A 23,219-nucleotide genomic window follows, 5' to 3' on the forward strand; every position below is an offset into this window, starting at 1 on the left:
TATGTTGTATTCCTGTGTGATAGGGGAGGGAAGACTGATGGTTTCATGTTTCCAGAGCAGTCTTAGCTTAAGATTTGCTGCCAGTCGCCACTTCTCAAATACTTTGATGGTGATTTCCAAGGGACTTACCTACAGCATCAGTAAAGCTTTCCCCGTTGGTGAAATGTTATTAAGAAAAGCAGTCAGTGCAAGAATCACCTTCTTAAAAGCAGATTGTACCTTGGTGGGATTTACATTTGTATATACAAACAGCTTCTGTTTGCATTTTCTGGCTTTTGTGGCTTTGTCTGTGCTCAGTACTATTATGGCTGTTTTAAGAAGAGAATTAACTTCAACTAAACGAATAGGAGACCAGCAAAGACTATTGCTCTGCCTTTGCAAATTCGCAGCAATCTAATCATCCTTTACCAGGACTTTCTTCCTCTAAGCTAATCTTTACCTTTCACTTGAATTACGAGGTGCCTCCATCTTCATTTTCTCTAAATCTGCAACATCAAAAGGAGAAAATACCCATGTGGAGGCTCAGAGCCTCTGGGGAGCTGTGTAGAATCAGAGAATATCCTGAGATGGAAGGGATGGTGCAGCCCAGTTCCTGGCCTCACAAGGGGCAACCTGAATGCTGTGTGTGAGAGCAGCGTCCAGAGTGAGCCTGGAGCACGTTGTGGGGCATAAATCACACTGGAGGTGACAGAGGTGAGAATCCTGTGGGCAGGAAGCTTTGTAACTTGGTTGTGGAGTGTTTATTGCACTGTTCTGGTCTGGTTGCTGTCAGTTGTGTTCTTAGCTGGGGACAGGTGATGTTCCTGGAGAGCAAATGTGCACCCTGTGGTGCTTGTGAAGGGTTTGCATGCCTCATAGACTCATTAAGGTTGGAAAGACCACTGAGATCGTGTAGTCTGACCACCAGCCCATCCCCACCGTGTCCCTCAGGGCTGTTTGTACCCTTTTCTTGAACACCTCCAGGGACAGTGACTCCACCACCTCCCTGGGCAGCCTGTATGTGGGAATTATCTGTATTATTGGTACTGCATTAGTATTTACTTGGCCAAGTCCTGCGTTGGACATTTTCATTGTGCCAAGCTCTGCTCCTTAGCATTTTGAAGCCTAGCCATTAAAGAACTGCCTTGTAGGTCTATTTTGGTGCATGCACATCACTGTTTTTTTTCCCATGAAAACATCCCTGTTGTAAGGTGACCTCTGGAGTGATGATTGTTGTTCCTGTGGGCCCTGCTCCCATTGTCTTTTTCTTCTTGGCAACTGGGTTGCTGAAGCCCAGGAGTTGGTTTCTGTCTCTCTCTTTATTGTTGGAGGAATGTGATAAAATGATCTCGTTAGGTAAATATGACCATGTTACAACCCACCGTTGTAACAAGCAAGCTTTTGGTGGTGGGGCTGGAGGGACATCGTCCGCTCTGGATCTTGTACCTCCTGGCAGGAATGACAGTTGTTGGTACATTGGATGGAGGAAGGGTTTTTCCTTATGGCTTCCTTCCTTCACACCAGCCTGGGCTCATTGAATGGCTCTGCAGTTGCCACAGGAGCCATAGGAGCATAGTGGGGTTGTTGGATGGGACCTTCATGAGGGTCACCTCAGGTCCCTTAGAAACCAGGTCAAGCTGATAGTGCTGCCTTCCCAAGCCACTCTTTGGTTTTCCTATAAGGAGATGTGCTCGTGCAGCAGGGAACACGTGGGAGGGCTGAGGCTGCAGCAGAGGGACTCACAGCCTGGTTGCAGGGATGCCCCTGAGATGCCACCATGTCCATGGGAGCCCGTGGGGTGGTGGATGTACAGCTTTGTGCTTTCCCAAGGGTCATCCTTCCTTCCGTGCAGGATCATTCAGCCCAGTGGAGTGGAAGAACATGGTCCACACGGGGTTGGGAGCAGCTTGTTGGGTCGGGGTGATGTCCATACAGGTGCTGGAAGCCCTCCTGCAACCTCCATAGGCGAGGCCCGCTCCCAGTTGGTGAAATAGGTCAGGAACTGTGCTTGTTTAAAGGGCCTTTGGGGTTTTTGGGTCTTAAATAAACATCCGGGTTCCTGTTGGGGTTGGGGCTGTGCAGCCTGCGGGGGGCAGGGAGCTGTATGGGGCCTGGAGCCTGCGTGCGCCTCCTGACAAGGTTATAAATTAGCGTCATTAGAGGAGGATCGCCGAGAATAAATCGCTCTGCACCCTTTCGGGGCATCGCAGTGCTGTAATTTCATCTCGCCTTTCTGGGGACAAATGCCTAGAAAGCCCCTGGATGATATTACAGACATCCAACCTGCAAAAGGGGCACTTCACCCTGATTTATAACTCACCGAAAAGATGCAGACACCTCCACCCACATCAAGTTTGGCCAGAGGGGATGAGCATGGTGTGAGAGCCCTGCATGGGGGTCATTTAGGTTCACTGTGGGATGCTGGGGCATTTTAGGGACTGCTCTGTGTCACTGCTCCCTGCCAGCCAGGAGCCATGCCTCTTCCTACAGTATTGCAGCATGCCCAGCCTCAAGCCCCCACGAAACAACATGGTTAACGCCAAGCAGCCCATGCGCTATTAATACAAATGCTCAGTGAGAGTGGGCGACCTTTAGCAAGGCATTAAACATTTATTAAAACCATTAGGATTAGTGTCAGGTTGCATTTATTTATTTTATTTCACACACACACACACACACACACAAAAAAAAGCAACAAAAAAAACCCCCACCAAAGCTCAGGGGAAGCAAATGTGAGCCGCAGCCCCGTGAGATGGCCGCAGGTGGTGCAGTGCATCCCTGCCACTGGGATGGGTACAGAACCCAGCATTGCTTTGCTGCAGCGAGGGGCTGTGGCAGTTCATTTTTTCCCTCCTGCCCAAAGGTGTTTCCTTTGCCATGGGATGGGATTATCCTGGGTGTGGGTGAGCTCCCCGCATCTCTCCGATGGGGTTTTCCCGAGCTGCTGCTGCGAGGATTATGTGCTCTCTTGGAAATGTCTTTGTTTTCTGATGTTTGTTACTGTAATTTATGTATGATGCTGTCTCCTATTGAAAACAGAGGTCTTTATCTCCGTGGGAATTACACCTGCATAAATACAGCCCCATCCAGGTCTGCGTGCGCCCACTGTTCCGTGATGAAAGCTGTCTCCTGCAAAAGTTTCCCTATGTTACCTGCAGGACCCCAGTCCTGAGATGCTCTTTGCAAGCAAACTGCTGGTTTTATGGGCGTGTCACTCGTATGCTTTCTTACTCATAGAATCATTGACTGGCTCAGCTTGGAGGGGACATTAAAGATCATCTCGTTCTGAGCCACCTCCCATGGGCAGAGTTGCTTACTCCTGATTTCTTTCTGCACTGGTGTCTGAGATATTGCTTCTGCTGTTGAATATGTACATTGTTAGGTTCCTCGTTGGTGGGGGCAAAATGAGTGTTTTCCTGCTTGATGACCTCCCAGTGCAATGGAGCCATTGGATGGAAATGCAGACGCAAAGGGGCTTCTGTGGGCGGCTGCTGGCAAAGGACTATTTTTAACTCAGCTGGGATCTTACCGCATTGCTGCTGATGCATGGGAGCACGTAGGCATCCTTTCTCATTTTTAAACCCAATAATTAAAAAAGAAGGCACAGGCTGGCTGTGCTGGGCCAGGCGCTGAGAAGATGCTGGGGTTGCTGGGGCAGGCGCCTGCCAGCAGTTGGAATGAGCCCTTTGCAGGTGTGGGTGATGCAGGACCAGATGAGCAGGAAGGGAAATCACTGCTGTCAGAGATCCGGGATGGATGGACGGATGGCTGTCGCCGTGTGTTCCCATGATAGCTGCCTTGCTGCACATCCCCAAAGGGAAATGGGTGCATGGTGACATCAAGCTGGGATGCGGATGCTGATGGCTCCTTCCATTGCAGCAAACACTCTTAAACTGTCAGTTTGTGACGGGTTTTTCTTTCTTATTTTCTTTTTCCTTGCATTAACCTGCTTTTAGCCAGCAATGTTACAGAAGGCGTTTAAGCCCAGATCGTTCCTTCTCAGTATTGATTTTGCTTTCTGCTTCAATCTCTCTTTATTGCCCTTGGTGTTTTGAGGAGCTGGAAGGAGAACAGCGAGAGCTGAGCTGACTCTTCTCAGAGTTTTGTATTACGGGCAGTGTGGTGTTGGATGGGAGGCTGAGGGAGAAATCCATGGGGTGACTGCTCCCTAACGCAGCTCCTAGAGAGTTTGCTGTGGGACTGGGCATGGGCTTGGGTAGGACCTGTGGGTGTCCTTTGGTTCCTTTAGTTTGCTGAGGTGCATGGAGGGTTCTCCAAAGATGCCTGGAGGGGCTTTGCAAGGGCTCCCCGGGGGAAGGCCTCCTGCTTTGGGACCAAATAGCGTCAGCTTTTCCTCTGATTGCGCATTCAGAGGAGCTTTGTCTCGGCTTGGTGAGCATCCTGCAACTCTTTTGGGATCCCAATCCGGAAGCTGAGCTCCTATTTCATCTCCTCTTTTGGATTGAAAGGATGCTCCCTGTGCTTTGGCTGCCATGTCTCTACCTGGGTGCTCTTTGGGGCATTGGGGTTTCTACATAAGAAGTGTGAGACCAGATGGGTTCTGTGCCCCTTGCTTAGATCTGAGCCCTGGAAGCAGCAGGGATGACCAAGAGCCGCTCAGCAGCCCGACTTCCAGAGAAAACCTTTCTCAGGGCAGCCAGCCTGCATTCAGTTGGATGCTTTCTTATGGACCGGCATCATTGCCAGTCCCTCCTCGTGTGGCTCTCGATGGAGAGCCCAACTGGGGCAGCACCTCTTCCAATATTTGCCTTCCCATCACAAAGCAGCTCTGCGGCTCGAGGGCTCTCCAGTGTCCCACTCCGGAGGCGGCCGCGCCGATTCCCTAATTGCTCTCCACCCATTTGAGGGGAACTGAATAAGAAATTAATTCCCAATCTCAGGCGGCGCAGAGCCCTGTTTGAATGCTTTGATCTCCGCAGAGCAGGGACGGATGCGGGTGAAGGCACTGCTTGCCATCCATCTGCTGCCAGAGGGAATCCAGGTATGGACAGCATTAGGGCAAGAGTGGCTTGTGCAGGTACAGCTGGGGGTGTTTATGTGCAACTTGTCCCTTCTGCTCTGAATGTTCCCCCCAAAATAGCCTGGAGGTGCCCTTTGTTGGTGCACCTGAGCTGAGAGCTCCGTGTGCAAGAAGGGATGCTCGGGATGGGGGAAATATTTTTGTTCCAGTTCATATAAGTTTTGTGGTTTGTACCAAGGGGGGTGCGGTGAGGGTCTGTGCTTGGAGCTGCCCTGAATTTGGGGAGCTGAGCCTCTCAGCACCAATCCCTTCCCATCCCCACACGGCGTTTGGCCGCTTCGCTTTGCACTTTTCTGGGTGCTGGAAACCCGATTAAAAGCATCACAGCTCTGCATGGAAGGGAAATGTGCCACAAGGCAGGTTTGCTTTTTGCAGGATTAAAAGCAAATAAATATTTATACGGTATGCAAAGCAGGCTGATAAGATATGCACATCAGTGAGAATTTGAAGCGGTTTAGTTTTGGGTACAAGATTAAGGGGAGTGTGTGTGTTTGTGCATTATGTAGTTTTAAAGGATGTTTTCTTCCTGCTGCACGAAAATAAAAATAGGAAGGGGGAAAGCAGCATGTTCTTCTTGGGCTGCTCTGGTTTTAGGCTGTGTGATCTTCATGCATCCCCTGCCTTTAACTGCAGGGACGGAAAAAGCCAGGGAGAGAGGGCAGTGCAGGCTGCATTTCGTATGCAAATATAATGCTGGCCCTGTTCCTAATATTCACTGTGTTTACACGTAAATGCAAACAACTGTTGACTTAGTTTCAACAGATAATGTGTTTCATAACACAATGGAAATTAGAATTAATCTGCAGGTTAGCAAGGCTACATGTGTTACCAGCAGAACTGAGGCTCCGCAGGGGCTCGGGGGTGGCTTTGGTGATGCTTAGAACCACCAGCCCATGCACAGCAGTGCAGGAATTACATTCCCCATTCATCAGTTCTTGCAGATTTTCTCTTGGAATCCCTCCCTGCTCGTGTTGGTGTTAGGAACACCTCTGTCAGTGGTATCCCACCGTGAGGGCAGTCGGAGTGGTGAGAAGGATGGGGATGGGATGAGAAGGGATGTGTGTGGGATGAGTGGGTTAAACGCCCTACAGAGGGAGGAGTGTGGGGCAGGGAGTGGGTTTGGGACTGCTGTCCTGAGATTACATGGATAGGGATGGCATGGGGATGGCTCCTCGTGGGAACTGAGGTGGTTATATAGCCTGATGCATGCAGAAATGCTGGTGCCTGTGCTGCGAGGCCAGGCAGGGGAGCTAGTGGCAATACCTGGGTCACCTAGTCCTAGTCCTGGCTGTGACTCCTTGCAGAAGCATCTGGGAGAGGCCCTGGCTGTGTCTTAGGGCCGCCTTCAGCCCCGGGGCAGCCCCTGAAGGGCTCCCAGCTCCTTGCAAGGCTTCCTCATAGCCTGAGGAGGAGGAGCAGCTCCGCCTGGGCGCCGATGGTTGGGGAGCGGTGTCATTGCTGTCTCTGGGTGTGTGTCTGTTCCTGTTCATCTGTCTGCTCATCCCGAGTCATTTGCTGCTGGCTGGATGGCTCCCACCAGGCGCCCGGTGACAAAATTGGGGTGTGTGTCTGAGCCCTATTAGCCACCAGCGAATCTCTGCAGGACCAGTGGCACCGGTGGGATGCTGGGTGGGATGTTTCAGTCTGGCTCTGTTGGCCATGGGGATGCTGGGGCGTGGGGAAGGCATCCCATCCCAGCTGATCTTGCTGCTGGATGGGGGCTGTAGGACTCGGGGCTGTTTGTGTCTGAGAGCCAGTGGTGATGCTGTGGTTGGTAACACCAAGTTGGGGTGAGCTCAACACAGCTTTGGGGCTGGAGAGCCAGCAGCAATTCTGTTGGAGCTTCTCTAGGTCTTCCCTTTAAACAGTGAATGTAAAGAAGGAGCGAGCAGGATAGAGGAGCGGTGTGCTCTCATGTATCGATGCTGACTCAGACCCAAAATTTGCTTTTCCGTGTCCTGCGAGTTGCTGGTGGCTGCAGGTTCTGAGCATCCTTTAATCCCTGCAGAAAGCTGGGGTTTTTTTATTTCTCATTGAGCTCATTGATGCAGCATGGAGCCAGGCACAGGGCTGGCAAGCAGCATGTCCTGCAACAGGGGGGAAAACTCGCTGCTGAAACAACAAGCAGAGAGCTGAAATATCAGCAATAAAATTAAACTGTAATGAGATTAAACAGTGGCTCTTCTATCAGACCCTTCTTGTGCAGAGGGAATTACCTGCGAAGTGCAGCAAGCACATTGTGAGCATGGCCATGGGCTGGGATGGGCTCAGCACTGACGATGTGCCCAGTGCACACACCTTGCCCCGCTGCACTGCCCCAACCCAATGGGGATGCATGGCTGGAGGGCTTCGTTCTGCACATCCCTGTGTGCACTGGGGGTATGGGATCTGTGTTCCCTTCCCAAGGCGTGGGATGTAGGGAAACATCCCAAAAGAATGTGGCTCGGACCTTGTGTGAAGGACTGCAGTTTGGGGTTTTGCTTCTGCATCCGTGGGCATGGGGCATTGCTGCCACCTGCACGTGGGATTCCTCTTTGATTTAGAGGAAAAAAGGAAGGGGAAAAGAAATCTGTGTGGCTGTGTGATATAAAATCTGAGTTTGGATCTCTGTAAGTGCACGGAAAACAACAGGCTTTTTATGTTGGCTCTTGGGGTAGGAGGAGAGCAGGCTAGAATAAAGATTTACAGTGTTTGGGAGATTAAAGGCCCTTGGTACATTGTTCAAATACCACGAGATTAGTTTCCAAGGAGACGGATACCAGTTGCCATAGGCACCGGGGGGCCAGGAATTAGGATTGCGATTTTTTATCCTGATCACGCAAACAGTAGCTGAACGCTGCTAAAACTCCAGCTTTAAATAACACGAGTGTTAGCTTACATACCAAGAAAGCAGACTCTGGAAACTGGATCCCGTCCTCTCCCTGCTCCCCATCGCCCTTGGCTCCATGCTTGGCTGGAGCCGTGCTTTGTGGTGTTGCACCTGGGTTTAAAACCCACGGGTTGCCAGGCGGCACGGGGCACACACAGATGTAGGTCCGTGGGTCAGGGTTTGACCCCCTGTCACTCAGCCCTGTGGCACGGCCATGATGCTCATTACCAGCACTCACTTCCTGCCTGCCGGCCCCGTTTTGGCACTGATGTGCAACCCCAATCCCAGCCCCAACGGCTCATCCCGGCCTTGTCTTATCTTTCTACCAAGGGCTTGCTCTCCTTCGGGGATCTATTCACAGCCGGCAGCTGCAGTGGTGCAACAGAGCGAGCTCCACATGCCCTCACCTAATTTTAGCAGCCATGGGCCACCCGCTTCTGGGAAACGCAACCTGAGCCCCAGCAGCACCGCAGCACGCATCCCGAGCGCTCCTCCCGGCGCAGCATCCCTTCCCTGCCACGCTCCGTGGGTTTTTCCCCCATTTTTGTTTATTTGTTTATTGTTTTCTTCAGTAAATGAAGAGGCTGTTGCTCGAAGCCAGAGCTGCTGCGCCTGCCCGGCGAGAGGTTGCAGCATGGCAGCTTGGTGGTGTGGGGATGGTGGAGGGACGTGGCGGAGCCAGGGTGAGAGGTGCTGCCTTGCCACGGTGACACAGAAGCTGGCTGTTTGCAAGAGATCTGGTTTGTTCTGTGCTTGTGTTCGGAGTGGGACGGAGCTGTGCTGTGGGTTATTTGGGGCAGTGGCTGCGATGGATGCCTGGGGATGTTTTCGTTTGGTGGCGGCGTGTATGTGAGGAGCTTTTCCAGCAGGTGCCATGCTTTTTATTGATAAAATAAAGCAAGGGAGGAGGTGTCTGATGGCTCGGAGCCATTCTTCCCCTTGGAAGGGGTTAAACAAACCCCAACAAACTGGCTTGGTTTGGGGGGACCTGTTCCCAGCCCCGGTGCTGGCATGGAACGTGGTTGGGGTACCCCAAGCTGCACCAGAGGACTGACCTCAAACACTGTCATTTTTCAACTTGTGCAAACAGATGGAGTGAAAAAAGAGATCTGTGGGTGCGAGGAGAGACATTGCAATGGGGCAGGGGTTATGGGGCAGCGGATGTTTATAGGGCTGAGTCATGTACATGTGCCCTTGGTTGGTGTGAGAAGGGCAGGTACCCCAAATACCAGAGCCCCAGGAGGGCTGCGTTGCAGCATGAGGATAAGATTGGAGATTTTCGGGCTTTTGGAGAGCTTATTTATGGCCACTTCATGAACGCCTGTTATCACAGTTATGTGCTGGAGCTGGCATTGATGCTGACCAATCTGTGACAGGAGGGCTGTGCTGAATTAGGCGTAGGGGATTATATCTGAGTGGGTTACGGGGCCGCCAGGGCATGCGGAGCATTCATTTATCTCCTGCAAGCCGCACATCCAGAGCAGTTTGTCAGCCCCTTGGTGGGGTACAGCCAACACTTGGCAGTGTGTGAGAAAGCTGCCCGTGCTGGGCAGACATCCCCAGCACTGCGGTGATGATGAGTTGCACATCAAGTCAATGCGAGTCAAGTGTACGGTGCTCCGAGCCAACCACCAAAAAGCTGACCTCAAAAGTCCCTGAGATGTATTGGGGTGGGAAAAACGCCTGCAGTCAGCGTCCCCATCTTGCTGCCTTGCTGTGGCTCTCATCCTGAGCCCACATCCCCATCAGGGATGTGTCGGAGCCGGGGGATGTGGGGACTGTCCCTGTGCAGGAGGGCGGATGCTGGCTCTGTGCTGCTGCACCTCGGCAGTGACATTCATTGTCCCTTCGGCTCCTATCAGGACAGCTCATGATGAATTTTAAAGCACGTTTAATGATAGTGAGGGCTAATGACTTACGTGTCCTCCAGGGCTGGTGTGATTTTTAGAAATCCCCTTTCAAGGCGCCTTCCCAGAGCAGAAGGCAATTACAGCCCTATCACCGCCGTCTCTTTGCTACCTGTGGGTCCCCATCACATGCGTCCCTCTGCCGCCAGCCCTTTGGGTGATGCTTCCTGGGTGACTCAGGAGCCCAAATGCCATCATCAGAAGTCCTTTTGATGCTGTGTGGCTGAGCTGCCCCCAGCACAGCTGCAGCACCTGCCCCAGGCTGTCTCTCTCCAGCCCATGAGGCATGGATGCCCTATGAGTCCCTCTCGTTAGTACATACCCATTTCTTTGATGTGCACGTGGCTGTTCTCATCCTATAGCATTGCTAACCCTGGTGCATGCAGCCGTCCTGCCCACAGGGCTTCCTTGTGGGTCACTACCCAAATAATGAGCTTTATGCCTTCTTTTTCCCCTCTTCTTGCAGTGGAACTCAGCTTTGGGTGATGTACCACTCACTTTGCCTTAACGGAACCTGTTTATAATTTGAAAGTTCCAACAACACCATTTTCTGCTTGGAAATTTCCTCTGGGGGAGGGGGAAAGGGGGTGGGTTGTTCCAGCTTTGTTTCACTTGTTTTGTTATTCTGTTTGCTCCTGGCGCTTTGGAAATGGTGACAAAGCAGGCAGATGTTTATTCCTGAGAAGGGTGCACGGCATGGGCAGGAGGGGGACCGTGGCATAGGGGCAGAACGGGCCTGGGGTGGGGATGCATAGTCCCCATCCCCACGGCAGCACTTGGACATCGTCCCCATCCCTGCAGGACCGCGGCCCCTTGCTGGTGGATCTGGCCAGCTCGCGTGTACTGTGCCCCCGTCCCACCTGCAGCCAGCCCTAAGTGGTGTAAGAATGGTTTACCCCAGTTTCCCTTGAGCTTAGTTTCTCTCTGATTAGACAAACAACTTCAAGCTGTACATCTTAATTTGATTTGAATAAGCCTATCGCTCGCCATGAAGTTTTTTTCCTCGCGTTTATTCCCCCTCTTCCCTTCTAAATCTGCTGTCACTGCTATGCGTGACCGTAAATGATTAAAAGCTTTGTAGGAATATTTCTTCCTCCCTCACCCCCTCCTTCATGAAATCCCAGACATATTACTTGGGTCATGTCCTGCTGTCCCTGGAAGGCTGTGGGATGAGGCTGCTGCAGTTGTGCTCGCTGCAGGCCTGCCCCAGCCCCGTCCTCTGGGGCTCTCTGCAGTGCTGCCAACAAACATAGAACGGTGGCAATACGGAATAATAATTAGGGCACTCCAAGATGCACATCATCAAAGTAAGGCTGTTTTCCATGAATGCTTGGAGGAGAGGGGGGCCGAGCAGTGGGAGCCTCCAGGTGACGGATGGCCCAAGCCTGGCGTGTGGCATTGCTGCTCAGCATCGCATCCCGCGGCGGCTCTGCGGCGCTGCCCGATGCACACAGGGTGGGCTGCCTGCAGGACATGCTTGTGTCCCTGCTTCATTTTACAAGCTGATGAACCTTTGGGTCGTTCGTCGTCCCCCCCCCCGCATCCTATTGCCAGCATCATCCTTGGGGAGAAAACTCAGCCGTCAGCTCCGCTCGGGCGGGCAGCGCCGCTCAGAAATGTCAGCTGCTCAGGAGAGGATTTTTCTGGGTCAGTGTTGGCGCAGCAGAAGTGCTGGCGCAGCCTCGTTCACCACTCTGTGCCCAAACACACCCGCACGGCCTGTGAGAATCCTCCTGGGTGTGGGTCCTGTTGGCACCCTGTGGGGTGGCCCTGCTTTGAGTCTGCACAGCGGATCTCGTTCTGTGCCCGCAGCTTCATTCATATTCCTCGGCTCGCCCTGCCCGGCTCCCTCTAATCTTGTCTCATTAGAAATTCCCCGTCCCCTTTCATCTGCTCGCAGCTTCAGCACTTGATTCATGAGCCTGGTTGGATGCCCATCGTTCCATCTTCTTTGCTGTCCTTTTATTCGTAGGATGGAAGCCGGGCAGTGCCGTGTTGTATGGGCTCTGTGCGTCTCCCCCACATCACATTGCTGCTCTGAGCTGCTTGTAGATATCAGTGCTGGGATTGAAGGATGAAATGCATTTTGGCGCTTATCTTCTTCACCTGTGTGACCGAATGGGTGCTGTGATGTGGCTCAATCCAGTCCCATTTTCTCCATTGTTTTCCTCATTTTGGAGCTTCTAGGGCTGGTTCTGCTCCCCCCACCTCCACCCCTCAGGAACCCAAAGCTTCTCCTGGAAGAGGAGCTGATGGTTTAATGGACAATTAAGAAAGGAAAAAAAAGGAAAATACCCTAAAAAGATCAATTCCCTCTTGCTTTCTCCCCACACTGAGCTCCTGTGTGTTGATCAAAGTGAGGGCAGATTGCGCCATGCCTTGAGGACACCTTTGCATGCCAGTTGCTCTCCTGAGTATAAAGAGAGCCCATGGGGATGGGGAGCATGGGGACACATTTGTCACCCAGTGCTGTTTGGTGTCACTTCTCCCATGTGGCACAGCTCTGCTCGGGGTGTCCCACCTGGGTGGCACCTGCCCAGGGATGAGTCCCCACTGGCACGGTTGGGATGCGTGGCATCGGCGACAGGCTTTGCTCACAGCTTGGCAGCACTCGTGGTTGTCTGTTCTGCTCCTGGCAGGGCTGAGCTGATTTGCACGTGGGTGTCTTCCACATGCCTTTGGTTTTCTGCTTTTCCTCTTGCTTCTGCCCACTCGTGTGCGTGGTGTCTGTGCTGGGGCCGGGCGCCGTGGTGCTGTCTGTGATGCAGGAGGGACCCAGCAGTGCTGATGGTGTGCTGAGTGCTTGCTAAAAAGACAATTTCTTTTTTTTTTCCATGGGGGATGGTTTTCATCATTCTTTTTTGCTACTATCAGTAACAGCATTGCATTTTTTTTTTAATCTTATTTTCAGGTGAATATGGCACTGGCAGGGAGGCCTCTAGATGTGACCCTCGGCAGCTCCAGACCTGAGCAGTGGAATATGGTTTTTCCCCAGAAAGATGAAATCATCACCAGCTTAGTGTCTGCCTTAGACTCCATGGTAAGGGTCTCCACTCCTCTCCATCTCTGTCCCCGTTTCCAGCTACTGAAGGCATTGCTGCAGCCTGAGCAGGGCTCACATTAGAGCCCAAAGTGGGGAAAGCCTCCATACCCCCAACGAAACCACCCCTCAACTCATTGAGCTCCCATTGAAAGGGCTGTGCTGAGGGATGTTGAGTTCATCACATTCTGACAGCCCTGCTTGGATCAGCCCCGCAGTGTTCCCCATTAATATTTATGTCGGTATCAACTGAATGTAGGGGCTGGTTGGGTTTTTTACTTGATGTTTTACCGATGTTACCGTGCACTTTTACACAACAGGAGAACAATGGCTTTTATCTGGCAGAACAAAGAAAATAACTTTCATATCTTTTGACGTAGAATTCCCAGTGGAAACCTTGCATAAGTCAGGCGTGCTTACATAAACAAGATAACTGTTAGGATTAATTCTCATGGACCAGAGCTAATCTGATTTTTAACTGTGAATGTGATCGAGAAGAGAAGGTGCGAGTGTAGCAACAAATATCTAATGGAAAGCAATGTGCTCAGCAGCCCTCCCTTTTCAAGCCAAGTGTTCGATGTATTCATCTTGAAAGCATCTTCATCTCGACCAGGAAGGCATTTTTCCCCAGATAGCAATTTCCTTTCTTTTGACCACTGTCACCCCACTAAAGAGCAGGTTCCCCGGAGCTGACACGGCCCCATGGCTTTGATGTGTGTCTGTGCCATCATCTACAGCAAACCGTGCTGGCGTAGTTGGGCTTCTTAATGAACGCCCGTTGTTCTGCTGCCTCTGAACCTCCCTTCTCACAGTAGGTTTTATATTTCTTTTCCGCATGTTGAGTTTCTTGATCAAAATATTCCAAATTATTGCTGGGTTCTTGAAAGGAGACTTCTTAAAAATACATATTTTGGTGATATAATGAAATACTCCCTTCTTGAGGAAACTCAGCAGGAGGGAAAATGACCAAATAGAGTTTGCTTTGAGCCCAACCAAATGGAAATCGTGTGCGGGGGAGCTGGGAGAAGGCGGTGGCTGCAGTGGGGTTTGGGCCGTGGGCAGCACTTTCCTGCTCCATCCTCAGCTCACCTGGTGTGCTTTGGGTCACCTGCACTCCATTTTTGTCGTCACTGAAGGATGAAAGTGGGAAAATCCCCATTTACATTGTGAGCTTTGGATGGGGCCATGGCAGAGCCGTGGGAATGGGACCCAGGCTGTGGGCACTGTGTAAGAATTACAATGGAAAATAATAACGAAAATGCATATGCACGTGTTATGTATAGCAGGAAGGACAAATTACATAAAATGGATTAATGGAGGAAGTCTTTTCCATCTCTTTAATGTTTTGCATAACTGTACAAGAAGAATCACTCGACTAATCCAGACTTTGACCATATTAGTGTTCTGTAGCTGAAATAAGATTCTTGTGCTCCTTATTTTATTAGGGCTGGTGGAAAACCACAAATTGTTGTTTCTTTGTTCTATGCAGGGATGTTTTCTTTTAAAGAAATAGTATAAAATTGTTATTTCGGGGAGGGGAGGAATAGAAGTCACATGTTTACCAATAAAACAAGCTTCTTTTTGCATATCTAAGCCTTTATGGCGTTGTAAAGTGGTCAAAGTATTTGTGGTGCAGGGGGTGCTGTAAAACCCATGAAATTCTATCCAAAACATTGCTTATGATGGGGAGATGGCCACGGGTGGCTGATGCAAGGCAGTGCTTGAGCTCTAACCCATCACATCTCTGCAGTGCTCCGCGCTGTCCAAGCTGAACGCCGAGGTGGCCTGCATTGCTGTGCATGACGAGAACACCTTTGTGCTGGGCACTGAGAAGGGCAGAGTCTTCCTCAGTGCCAGGAAGGAGCTGCAGGCTGATTTCCAGAAGTTCTGCCGTGAGTATCTTGGGTGATTTGAGCTTGTCTGCCTGTATGACGTGCTCGGGTTCGTTCGTTGTGTGGTTGAGGATGGGCAGCTTACAGGTGGCATGGCTTCGTGTGTGGTGTTTGTGGGCCTTGGCAGAATGAAATCGTAGGTTCATGAAATCACAGAGTCTTAGAACTGTAGAATCATAGAGAATCAAGAGTCTGGGGCTGGGGGTGGTGGGGCAGATGGAAGCCTTTTCCAAGGAGGGCACCGTGTGTCCTGGCTCCTTTGCATCCTTTGGTCGGTGAGGTTTGTGGCGTGGCCATCTGTGAGCAGGAGGAAGTCTGAGGGAATTAGCAGAATTAGGTTCTCCTAGGGATCAGCCTGAAGCCAAGGCTTTTAGTGGCTTTTGGAATGACAGGAGCAGATTGGGAGAGCTGGAAGCACTGGTTGGATTTTTGAAGCCAACGGGAATCTTCATTCCATGGGATATCTCATTCCATGTGGATCTCAAGCAACAGCCACGATGTTCTAGGTGCCACCAATTAACACACCCCAACCTGCACACCTGCATTCTGGGATGGCTTTATCCCTCCACACAAGCTGGAGCTTTCTCATGGCTCCCTGCAGGAGTAGGGATGGGGTTTTGGTGCTGCTGGTGAGCCCTAAGGTGGGGGGAGGTGGCCCTGAGCCCTGCAGGAGGGCCACCACACGTGGTGGGACAGTGGTGGGGACAACAACCCACATATGCGTGCACGCATGGCCTGGTGTTGATGAAAACCATATTTGTGCTTAATCCGTTGGAGAAATTGTTCAAGAACGGTTCATTGTAGTGAAAACATGAGTGCTGTAAAGCTGCCAGGGTCACTGTCTGCTTGGCTGATTCGTTGCACATGTGCTGGGTGAAGCACAAGGCTCGCCCGCAGCACTCGGCTTTGCAGCACCGCATCCCTGAGCATCTCAGCCCTACTGACCCCACTCCTCCATCGCGCTGCAGATGGGAGGCTGGCATTTCTTCCACTCTATTTGGGGCTAGGAAAGCTGTCTGCAGTTGTTCTCCAGCTCGATGTGTTTCCTTTTGTAGGCAGGTTTTTGTTTTGAACGGTGGCGTTTTGAGAAAGGTTCTTCCCGCTGTGAAAAGAAGGCAGGAGAGGAACGTAGTTGTCAACAGCAGCAGGACAGTGAGTGTAATTAATGGAGCTGAGCCTTACAGATTTTGGCACAGGCTGCCCAGAGTGGTGGTGGAGTCACCGTGTCCCTGGAGGTGTTTAAGAACCACGGAGATGCAGTGCTGAGAGTTGTGGTCAGTGGTGTGGTGGGGACGGGTTGGTGGTTGGACTGGATGATCATAGAGGTCTTTTCCAACATGATTCTGTGAGATGCCAGCTGTGAGGCCCTGCAGCTCCCATTAGCTGATGACTGCATGCACATCTCACTTTTAGTAATACATCCGCGTAGATTCCGGTCAGTTACCATCGGCATCGAAGCTCCCCTCGCCTTTGGTTTAATTTACACCTTTGTGGAAGTGGAATTCTAACATCTGGTACAAAGCATGAGATTCTGACTGTGGGGTTTGTAACAAAGCGACTGATACTCGAGACAGGGTGAAACGTGATAACTCTGTCTTGAATTATAAATGGCCGAGGCTCAGCTCCACTACATAAAGCTCTTACAACTGGCATGCATCGTAAAGCATCCCTGGAAATGCCTCTGATTTATAGGCTAGCTGCCCCCTTAGAAAGGATCTGAAATAATCTAAACCAGACATCGCTGGGAGATGTAAGAAGGCTCTTATCTGCCGAGCTGCTCCTCCGGGCACACAGACCTCACTTGGATGCTCTCCTTTATCTGGAGCTCTGGCTCAGCCTTTCCTGACGCACGGTGGGACCTGACAGTTATAAAGATGGATGTTAATGGAGGCGAGTTTGCACTCAGATGGGAGGGAGAGTCTTAGAAGGGTGTGAGTTTGAGTGGATTTCACCACTTTTGTAGAATACTCAGGGTTTCCTTCCTGCTGTTGTCTTTACCACCAATCCTTCCAGCACCTTAAAAACAGTTACTAAAGGCTGTGGAGTAGAAGGCATGGTCACCACTCCAGTCAATGAGTGTGGGGGCAATAAGGGACAGCATGGGGGTGGCACAGGGATGCTGAATCCCTCCATGTCCTCCTTTCACCTGGGAACATCTCAGAAACAGGTCTGTAGGGGGACAGGCAGCGTGGTGCCACTAAATCCTTCATGCTGCCCTAACCATGAGACCATCAGCCATCTCCCAGAAGCCATCCAGCAGTGGCAGAGCAAGGACTTTTTTAGTTCTTACGATTTACTCCAAGTCTGTCCTTCTGGACATCAGTATAAACCGGACACGTGTCAGCTCACCTGCCCTCAGTACTGGGCTGCCACTGCCTTCCCCCTGTGCCAGGAAGGATGGCTGAGCCCTCTGTGAGCAGCAGCCAGGTTGGATGGCTGGTGAGAGCCTGTCGAGGATGATGAAGGAATTAGTCCTTTGCCACTGAAAATCCCTGGTGAATCGGTTTAGCTAGAATAGCAATAATGTACTTGTAGTGTTTAATTTTCTGTGCATTTAGAGACGCGAGGAAGTCGTTGCTGAAGATATGCTTTATTTGAGGTTTAATGGGGGAAATTAGCAGGAAATAGCTGGTATTACCAAGTTATGTGACGCTGAAGGGTAAAAAAGCCTCCTAGAAAGGCGGATTTTCTCTTTCGGAGAGATTGAAGGCTAAGCAGATTGAAAGCAGAGAAAAGAAACGCGCTGGCCAATTAATCACAATGGTGTCAGTGCAGCTGAGTGTGTAAAACAGGAGTGAAGGGGGGTACGTGTGAGCTGAGCATGCCCACAGCTTGCTGGGGTGCACCATGGCAGTGCTGCCTGTCCCTGCACCTTTCCCCATGCGTCTTAAAGGCCTTTGCTGACACCGGAGTCTGGCAGCTGTGGGTCTCGGTCTTGCATGGACAGGCTGCGTGATGAGCTGTTGATGTTGGCCGGCCAGGTTCATCGTTTTGTGCAATCAGAGTTGCTGGCAGCATTGTCCACTGAACCTTCTCCCACTGCAGCATCTCCTGTTTTGTTCCAGGAGTCCAGCAGCGGAGGGAGCAGGACGCAGAGGCGCAGAAGAAGGCAAAGGAGTGCGGGCGAAGCATGCTCAGGGTCTCCCCGGACCAGGGATCAGACGTGTACCTCCTCAGGAAGATGGTAGAGGAAGTGTTTGATGTGCTTTATAGTAAGAACCTTCACAATTCCATCTGGGGATTTGGACGGCCCTGGGGCTCGCTGCACTGCCAGCACCAGCCCACCTTGTGGCTTTGGGACCACTGGCACCCAAAACAGCGGGCCCTGCTCCTGCGTGGGGTCAGTGCTGTGCTGGGAGGAGGTCCAGTCACTGCCTTGTCCCTTTGCAGTGAAAGGGGCTGTACCCCAAATGGGTAGCAGTGTGCTTGGGGGGAGCACCCTGCAGCTCCCCAGTCAGCTGAAGCCTCTGCTGTGGGCTAAGTGGGGTTCTCAAATGCACCCTCATCCTGAGTGCTGCCCATACAGCACTTCACAGGTGTCCCAGGCTCTGCACCTCACTCTCCCCTTTCCATGGCAGCTCTGCTTAAAAGCAGAAAGATGATTTTCTCAGCTCTGAGAGACAAGCTGGTGCCATTCCAACACATGCATCATCCCCAGCAATAAAGCTCCTGCAATTAAAATGTAGATGACCATATGGCTGCTGCTACGTTGCCTGGTGGGTTGCAGGGCTCCCTCTGGGCCCAAGCTGTGGATGCTGGAGCTGCGGCAGCGCTCCTTCTGCACTCAGAACATCCCCTCCGGGTCCACTTGCAGGGCTCCTGGTTGTGGTGTAGCTCCACGTTTCAGTGCCCACTCACACCTGCACACAGCATTGCTGTTTGTTCAAAGCACGCATCGCAGGCTTTGGAGGTGGAGGGGAGACGGCGTTGCTTCCCCTGGGGCAGAGCAGTTGGGATCGGAAGTGGAGGTTTTCTGAAACCACTTAAAGGGCTTGGATGTGATATTCCCATTAAAGGGGGTAATCAAATCCTCTTGCTGCCTTTGAGAGCTCATCCCAAGTCACGAGGAGAAGGGAATACAGAGAGCCAAGCGGATGAGCTGGGGCTGCTCGGGTTAGAGCTGCAGGCTGCGTTTTCCTGCTGCAGGCTGTAAAGCCAACGGGGAATACAAGAATTATTCTTTTATATAATTAGGTATTTAGATTATGTAAGTTTTACCAGGGCTCATTTGCATGGGGCTGGATGAACTAGATGGCCCATGTATTAGGATAAGGCTGGAGATGCTGTTTGCGGTGTGGAGGACGTGTGTGGGTTTGATGCAGTGCCTGACTTGCAGGATGCATCTCCCAGCAGAAGAGCTCCTGCAGTGCTGCACTGCATCCCCAGGCTGGTCCCAGGGTAAAGCCTCTCCTGTTTGATCAGGGAGAAGCTGTAGGAGCCCCAGGGGGATTCTGTTTCCAATACTGACAGGGCTGTTGGAAATTAGGAGTTATCTCTTTTCCTTTTTTTTTAATTTTCTTATCCTTTCAGTTGCTTCCCATCAACAGGGATTGGAAACAAAAATCTTAGAGAATGCTCAGTCAAAAAGAAGGCATATTCCCTCCAGAGCCGGGTAATCTCTGCACCAACAGGATGACTGATTACCGCCAGCTTCTATTAAACAGGCATTAATGATGATTATTGTCTCTCTTTAGCTAAACCGTGAGGCTCTGCGTGGCAGCACAAGGCTTGGTGAAGGTCACTTTGACAGGAACACGCTCCCCATAAAAATGTGTTCAGGGAGTTGTTGAGTGCTGGGTTGATAAGGGGCCGCTTGGGCATCGTCCTCCTCCCATAGCAAAGATGGTGGGAGGTGGAAAGCTGCTAACGCCGGCGCATCGAGGCAGCAGTGCCTTCTGAGCCTGCAGAAAGTCTTCTTGCAGTGTTGTGGTTCAAAGGTTTGGTTTGAAACTTCTGTTATTGGCTTAATTAAAATATTATCCAGCCCAGCTATAAGGAACCTTGATGGCTTGTGCAAGTCACACATCATTAGTTATCATGCGTTGCTTCAAAGAACATGTTGAAGAAATCACTTTTAATAAGGACTTGCTGACAGTGCCATAGGATTTCCAGGGTTTCTGTCAGATCTTTTGTGTGTCTTTTTTTTTTTTTCTTAAGAGAGAGAGAAAAAACAGAAGATTTTAAGCAGAATCACTATTTAAATGTCCCATAGAGTCCTCTGCTCCTGACCACAGTGCTGGGGCATGGATGGAGATCCCATGGGACAGGAGCTGAGGAGTGAACCCATGCCATGCAGCCAGATGTTCTGCATCTGGACATTGCTTTGCCAGACAGGTCACATTCATGCATGGCTGTTTCTTTTGCTTCGTGCTTCAAGCACCAGGCTTAAGTGGCTGCAGCCAGTTGGGTTGGCTTCCAAAGGAATTGCTCAGGACAGAGCAGCTCAAGGGAGTTGGCAAATACCCCCAAAATGCTTTGGCAGAGCCTGGTTTTCTATCTTCTCTGGTATTCATGCTGCCTTGGCCATCCTGGATGTGGGCACGGGGCCTCTTCCGTCCTTTTAGCAGATCTCTGTGTCTCAGTGATGCCGTGTGGTCATCCTGTGCTGCCAGGGAAGGGGAAGCCATGTGCTCCTGGCTGTATGGGCATGTTCGGTTACCAGAGGTATAGAGGTGCCTCGTGTCACCCAGCCAGCCCTGCACTTTGTGGGACTATGGGGCTGCTGAAGTGGAATGGGTGGGCAGAAGTGTCTGTGTTCACTCTGCCTTCAAATCATGGAACGGAGGGAAACTTTTGGGGATTTTCTTCTCTTTCTTTGTGAGCGAAGGCTGCCTCACAGCAGTGGGGATCAGAGTGCTTTCCTTTTCTCCAAGAGGTAAAGAAAAAGTACTGACAGTAAGATATGCAGAATATTTCAGTTAACTAAGATGAAAACCCACGCGAGCTGAGGATGACACATCTTCTTTGTCACAGAATCACAGAATCACAGAATGGCCCGGGTTGGAAGGGACATCAAGGATCATGAATCTCCAACCCTCTGCCACACGCAAGGCCACCAACCTCCCCATTTAATGCTGGACCAGGCTGCCCAGAGCCCCATCCAACCAGGCCTTGAACATCTCCAGGGACAGGGCAGCCATAGCCTCTCTGGGCAGCTGTTCCAGCACCTCACCACTCTCTCTGTAAAGAATTTCCCCCTGGCATCTGCGCTTTGTCAGCACAGATTCCTTGCTGGCACGGTTCTGGGGTCCCTTGGAGGTGGGCTCTTGCCAAGCGACCCTAATTGAGGATTTCACTGTGCCACCTCCATGAGGAGGGCTCAGTGCTTAGAAAGAGCTGGAAGATCCTAAGCACCAGACTGCTTGCTTCTCCCAGTGTCTCCATCAGGCTTTGCACAGCAATGCCTGCAGTCCCGCTTTGGGTTTGCTCCTCGAGCCCTGCCTGGAGGGCCGGGGGTCCCCGCTCTGTGTAACTGTGCCCTTTCCCCAGGTGAAGCAGTTGGGAAGAGCAGCGTGGTCCCTTTGCCCTACGAACGCTTCCTGAAGGAGCCGGGACTGCTGGCGGTGGCCGGCTTGCCCGAGGGGATCAGCTTCAAAAAGCCCATGGAGTACGACGTGAAATCCCTGATGGCCATTTTAGAGCACAGCCACAGCATCCGCTTCAGGCTAAAAAGGTAACTGCAGGGATCCTGGAGGGGCGGCAGGGGGCTGAACCCTTGGCCCGTTGGCTCTCATCACACTGCTGTGCGGTAGAGCTGCTGTTGTAAGCATGTGGCAGTGCACGAGGTTAACTGCAGTGCTCTGTGCCACTCTGCCAGCATCTCAGCTGCAGTACACTCTGTGCTTTCTCGTCTCCAAAGAGATTTCCAGTGTAAATGTCGCAAGCTCCTTTCTAGGCTGAAATGTGTTTTTGTGCCAGAGGACGAGGGAGATGGGGGGCAGCAGCGGGGTGAGGTCCCCCAGCTGCCATGTTTTCACGAGGGGCTTGTTGGTTTTGGATGCTCTGAGCTCGCCTGACTTGAGGCACCTTGGATCATTCAGAGAAATGCTGAGCACTGACAAATACCTCCTTTGAAGGCTCAGCACTTCTGGAAAATCAGGCTGAGATGGCTAAAAGTAGGACACGCGGAATTTGAGCTGTTCAGTGAAGCCATGGCTGCCTGTCTCATGTGAAGCTTGTGCACTTCCTAGGTACGAAACGCATCCTTGGGCTGATTGAGGTCCCTGGTGAGAGTGCCGTGAGGCCTCAGTGCTGAGAAAGGCAGCTCAGGCACTTGGTTACAGTCCCACAAATTGTTTTATTCCTAAGCACACCAGGCTATGGGACTGGATGGCTTTGCCAAAGCCATAAGCATTATGCACTGCCATAAGCTAACCTGTTCTGCTTAAAGGAGAAAATGATGTATGTTCCCAAAGAAGCTATAGCGGGTTGGGTATCTGCTGTCATTTCTGAAACCGTGAGCAAAAAGGATTTAAGTGCAGGGGGTCCCATCCTCTTGGGCACGGCCCATTCGTAGGCTCTCCTTTCCCCTTCCATCTCTTTGTTCATACGGCTTATTTTTCCTACTCACATCCACCCTGAACATTGGCAGAGGACGCGCTCAACTTCCACAGGTGCCCAACTCACTGCCTGGAGCCACTGTCCCCATGGTTTGGAGCTGTGTGCACCCTTGCCTTGAGCAGCTTTCCCCTTCCAAGGCACAAGGTGTTGGTGGCAGCTCCCAGCGCACGCAGGCCGTGGTGCTCGACTCTCAGGTCTCCAGCAGTGCCACAGACCCAGCAGAACCTGTTTTCTCCTCTTTCTCTCCTTTTCTTCCCTTCAGGCCGGCGGATGAGCCCAGCAGAGAGCCGAACCCTAGCGTAGAGTTGACTTGTACCTCCCTCGTGCCCAAGGGCAGCCGAGACCCCGGTGCCAACAGCCACATGGCCAAACCCTCTGGCCAGGACGCTCCCCCCGCCGTAGCCGTGACCAATTTTTTATATGGTGTCTCGCTGCCTACGCAGATCGCCATGGACCTAAAGCAGGAGGTGTCCTCCGGTCTGCACGGGGCGACCATGGCCAGTGAGGTGCTGCTGCCCAGGCCCTCAGGAGAGCTGAAGGTGCCTTCCTCACAGGAGTACAGCGACTGCTGTGGTAATAGCCTCGAGTTTGCTCGCAGACGAGGGCCTGGTGCAAAGCCCCATGGAGCTGAGAGGGAAACATTCGGGGCCGGGCGTATGGGGCCAGCGGGCTGGGGCTGGAAGGTGGACACTATTATTGGCCCTGGGGCTGTGCAGCCCTCACAGAAATGAGGAGGCCCTGCAGTGCTGCCCCAGCATTGCATTGGGTGCCTCCATGGTGCCGCTATGGATGTGCTTTGCTTTGGGGGTTGGGTGTGTGAAGGGGGTGAGAGATGTGTCACAGATGCCTAGCCCCGGGCTGGTATCACCAGCAGACATCCAGGAGCTTGCTGAAGTGCCCTAAGCCTCTCTGGGGCTCTTAACATCGCTTT

General features: G+C 51.8%; 1 protein-coding gene across 4 annotated transcripts in view; it reads left to right on the forward strand.

Annotated features, from left to right (window-relative positions):
• Nucleotides 1-23,219, forward strand: part of GTF2IRD1 (GTF2I repeat domain containing 1) — a 50,601-nt gene that overhangs the window by 2,762 nt on the left and 24,620 nt on the right. For 3 of the 4 annotated variants that reach the window (XM_052688482.1, XM_052688481.1, XM_052688483.1), the window contains exons 2-6: nt 12,708-12,836; nt 14,587-14,728; nt 17,794-17,940; nt 21,218-21,401; nt 22,551-22,861. In XM_052688482.1, coding sequence (XP_052544442.1) covers nt 12,714-12,836; nt 14,587-14,728; nt 17,794-17,940; nt 21,218-21,401; nt 22,551-22,861 — 907 coding nt within the window. In that variant the 5' untranslated portion in view covers nt 12,708-12,713. The remainder of the gene's footprint in view (nt 1-12,707; nt 12,837-14,586; nt 14,729-17,793; nt 17,941-21,217; nt 21,402-22,550; nt 22,862-23,219) is intronic. The other variant, XM_052688484.1, reaches the window with a different exon arrangement.

This window comes from Tympanuchus pallidicinctus, unplaced genomic scaffold (assembly GCF_026119805.1).
Source record: "Tympanuchus pallidicinctus isolate F22 unplaced genomic scaffold, pur_lepc_1.0 scaffold24, whole genome shotgun sequence".
NCBI classification, from domain to species: domain Eukaryota; kingdom Metazoa; phylum Chordata; class Aves; order Galliformes; family Phasianidae; genus Tympanuchus; species Tympanuchus pallidicinctus.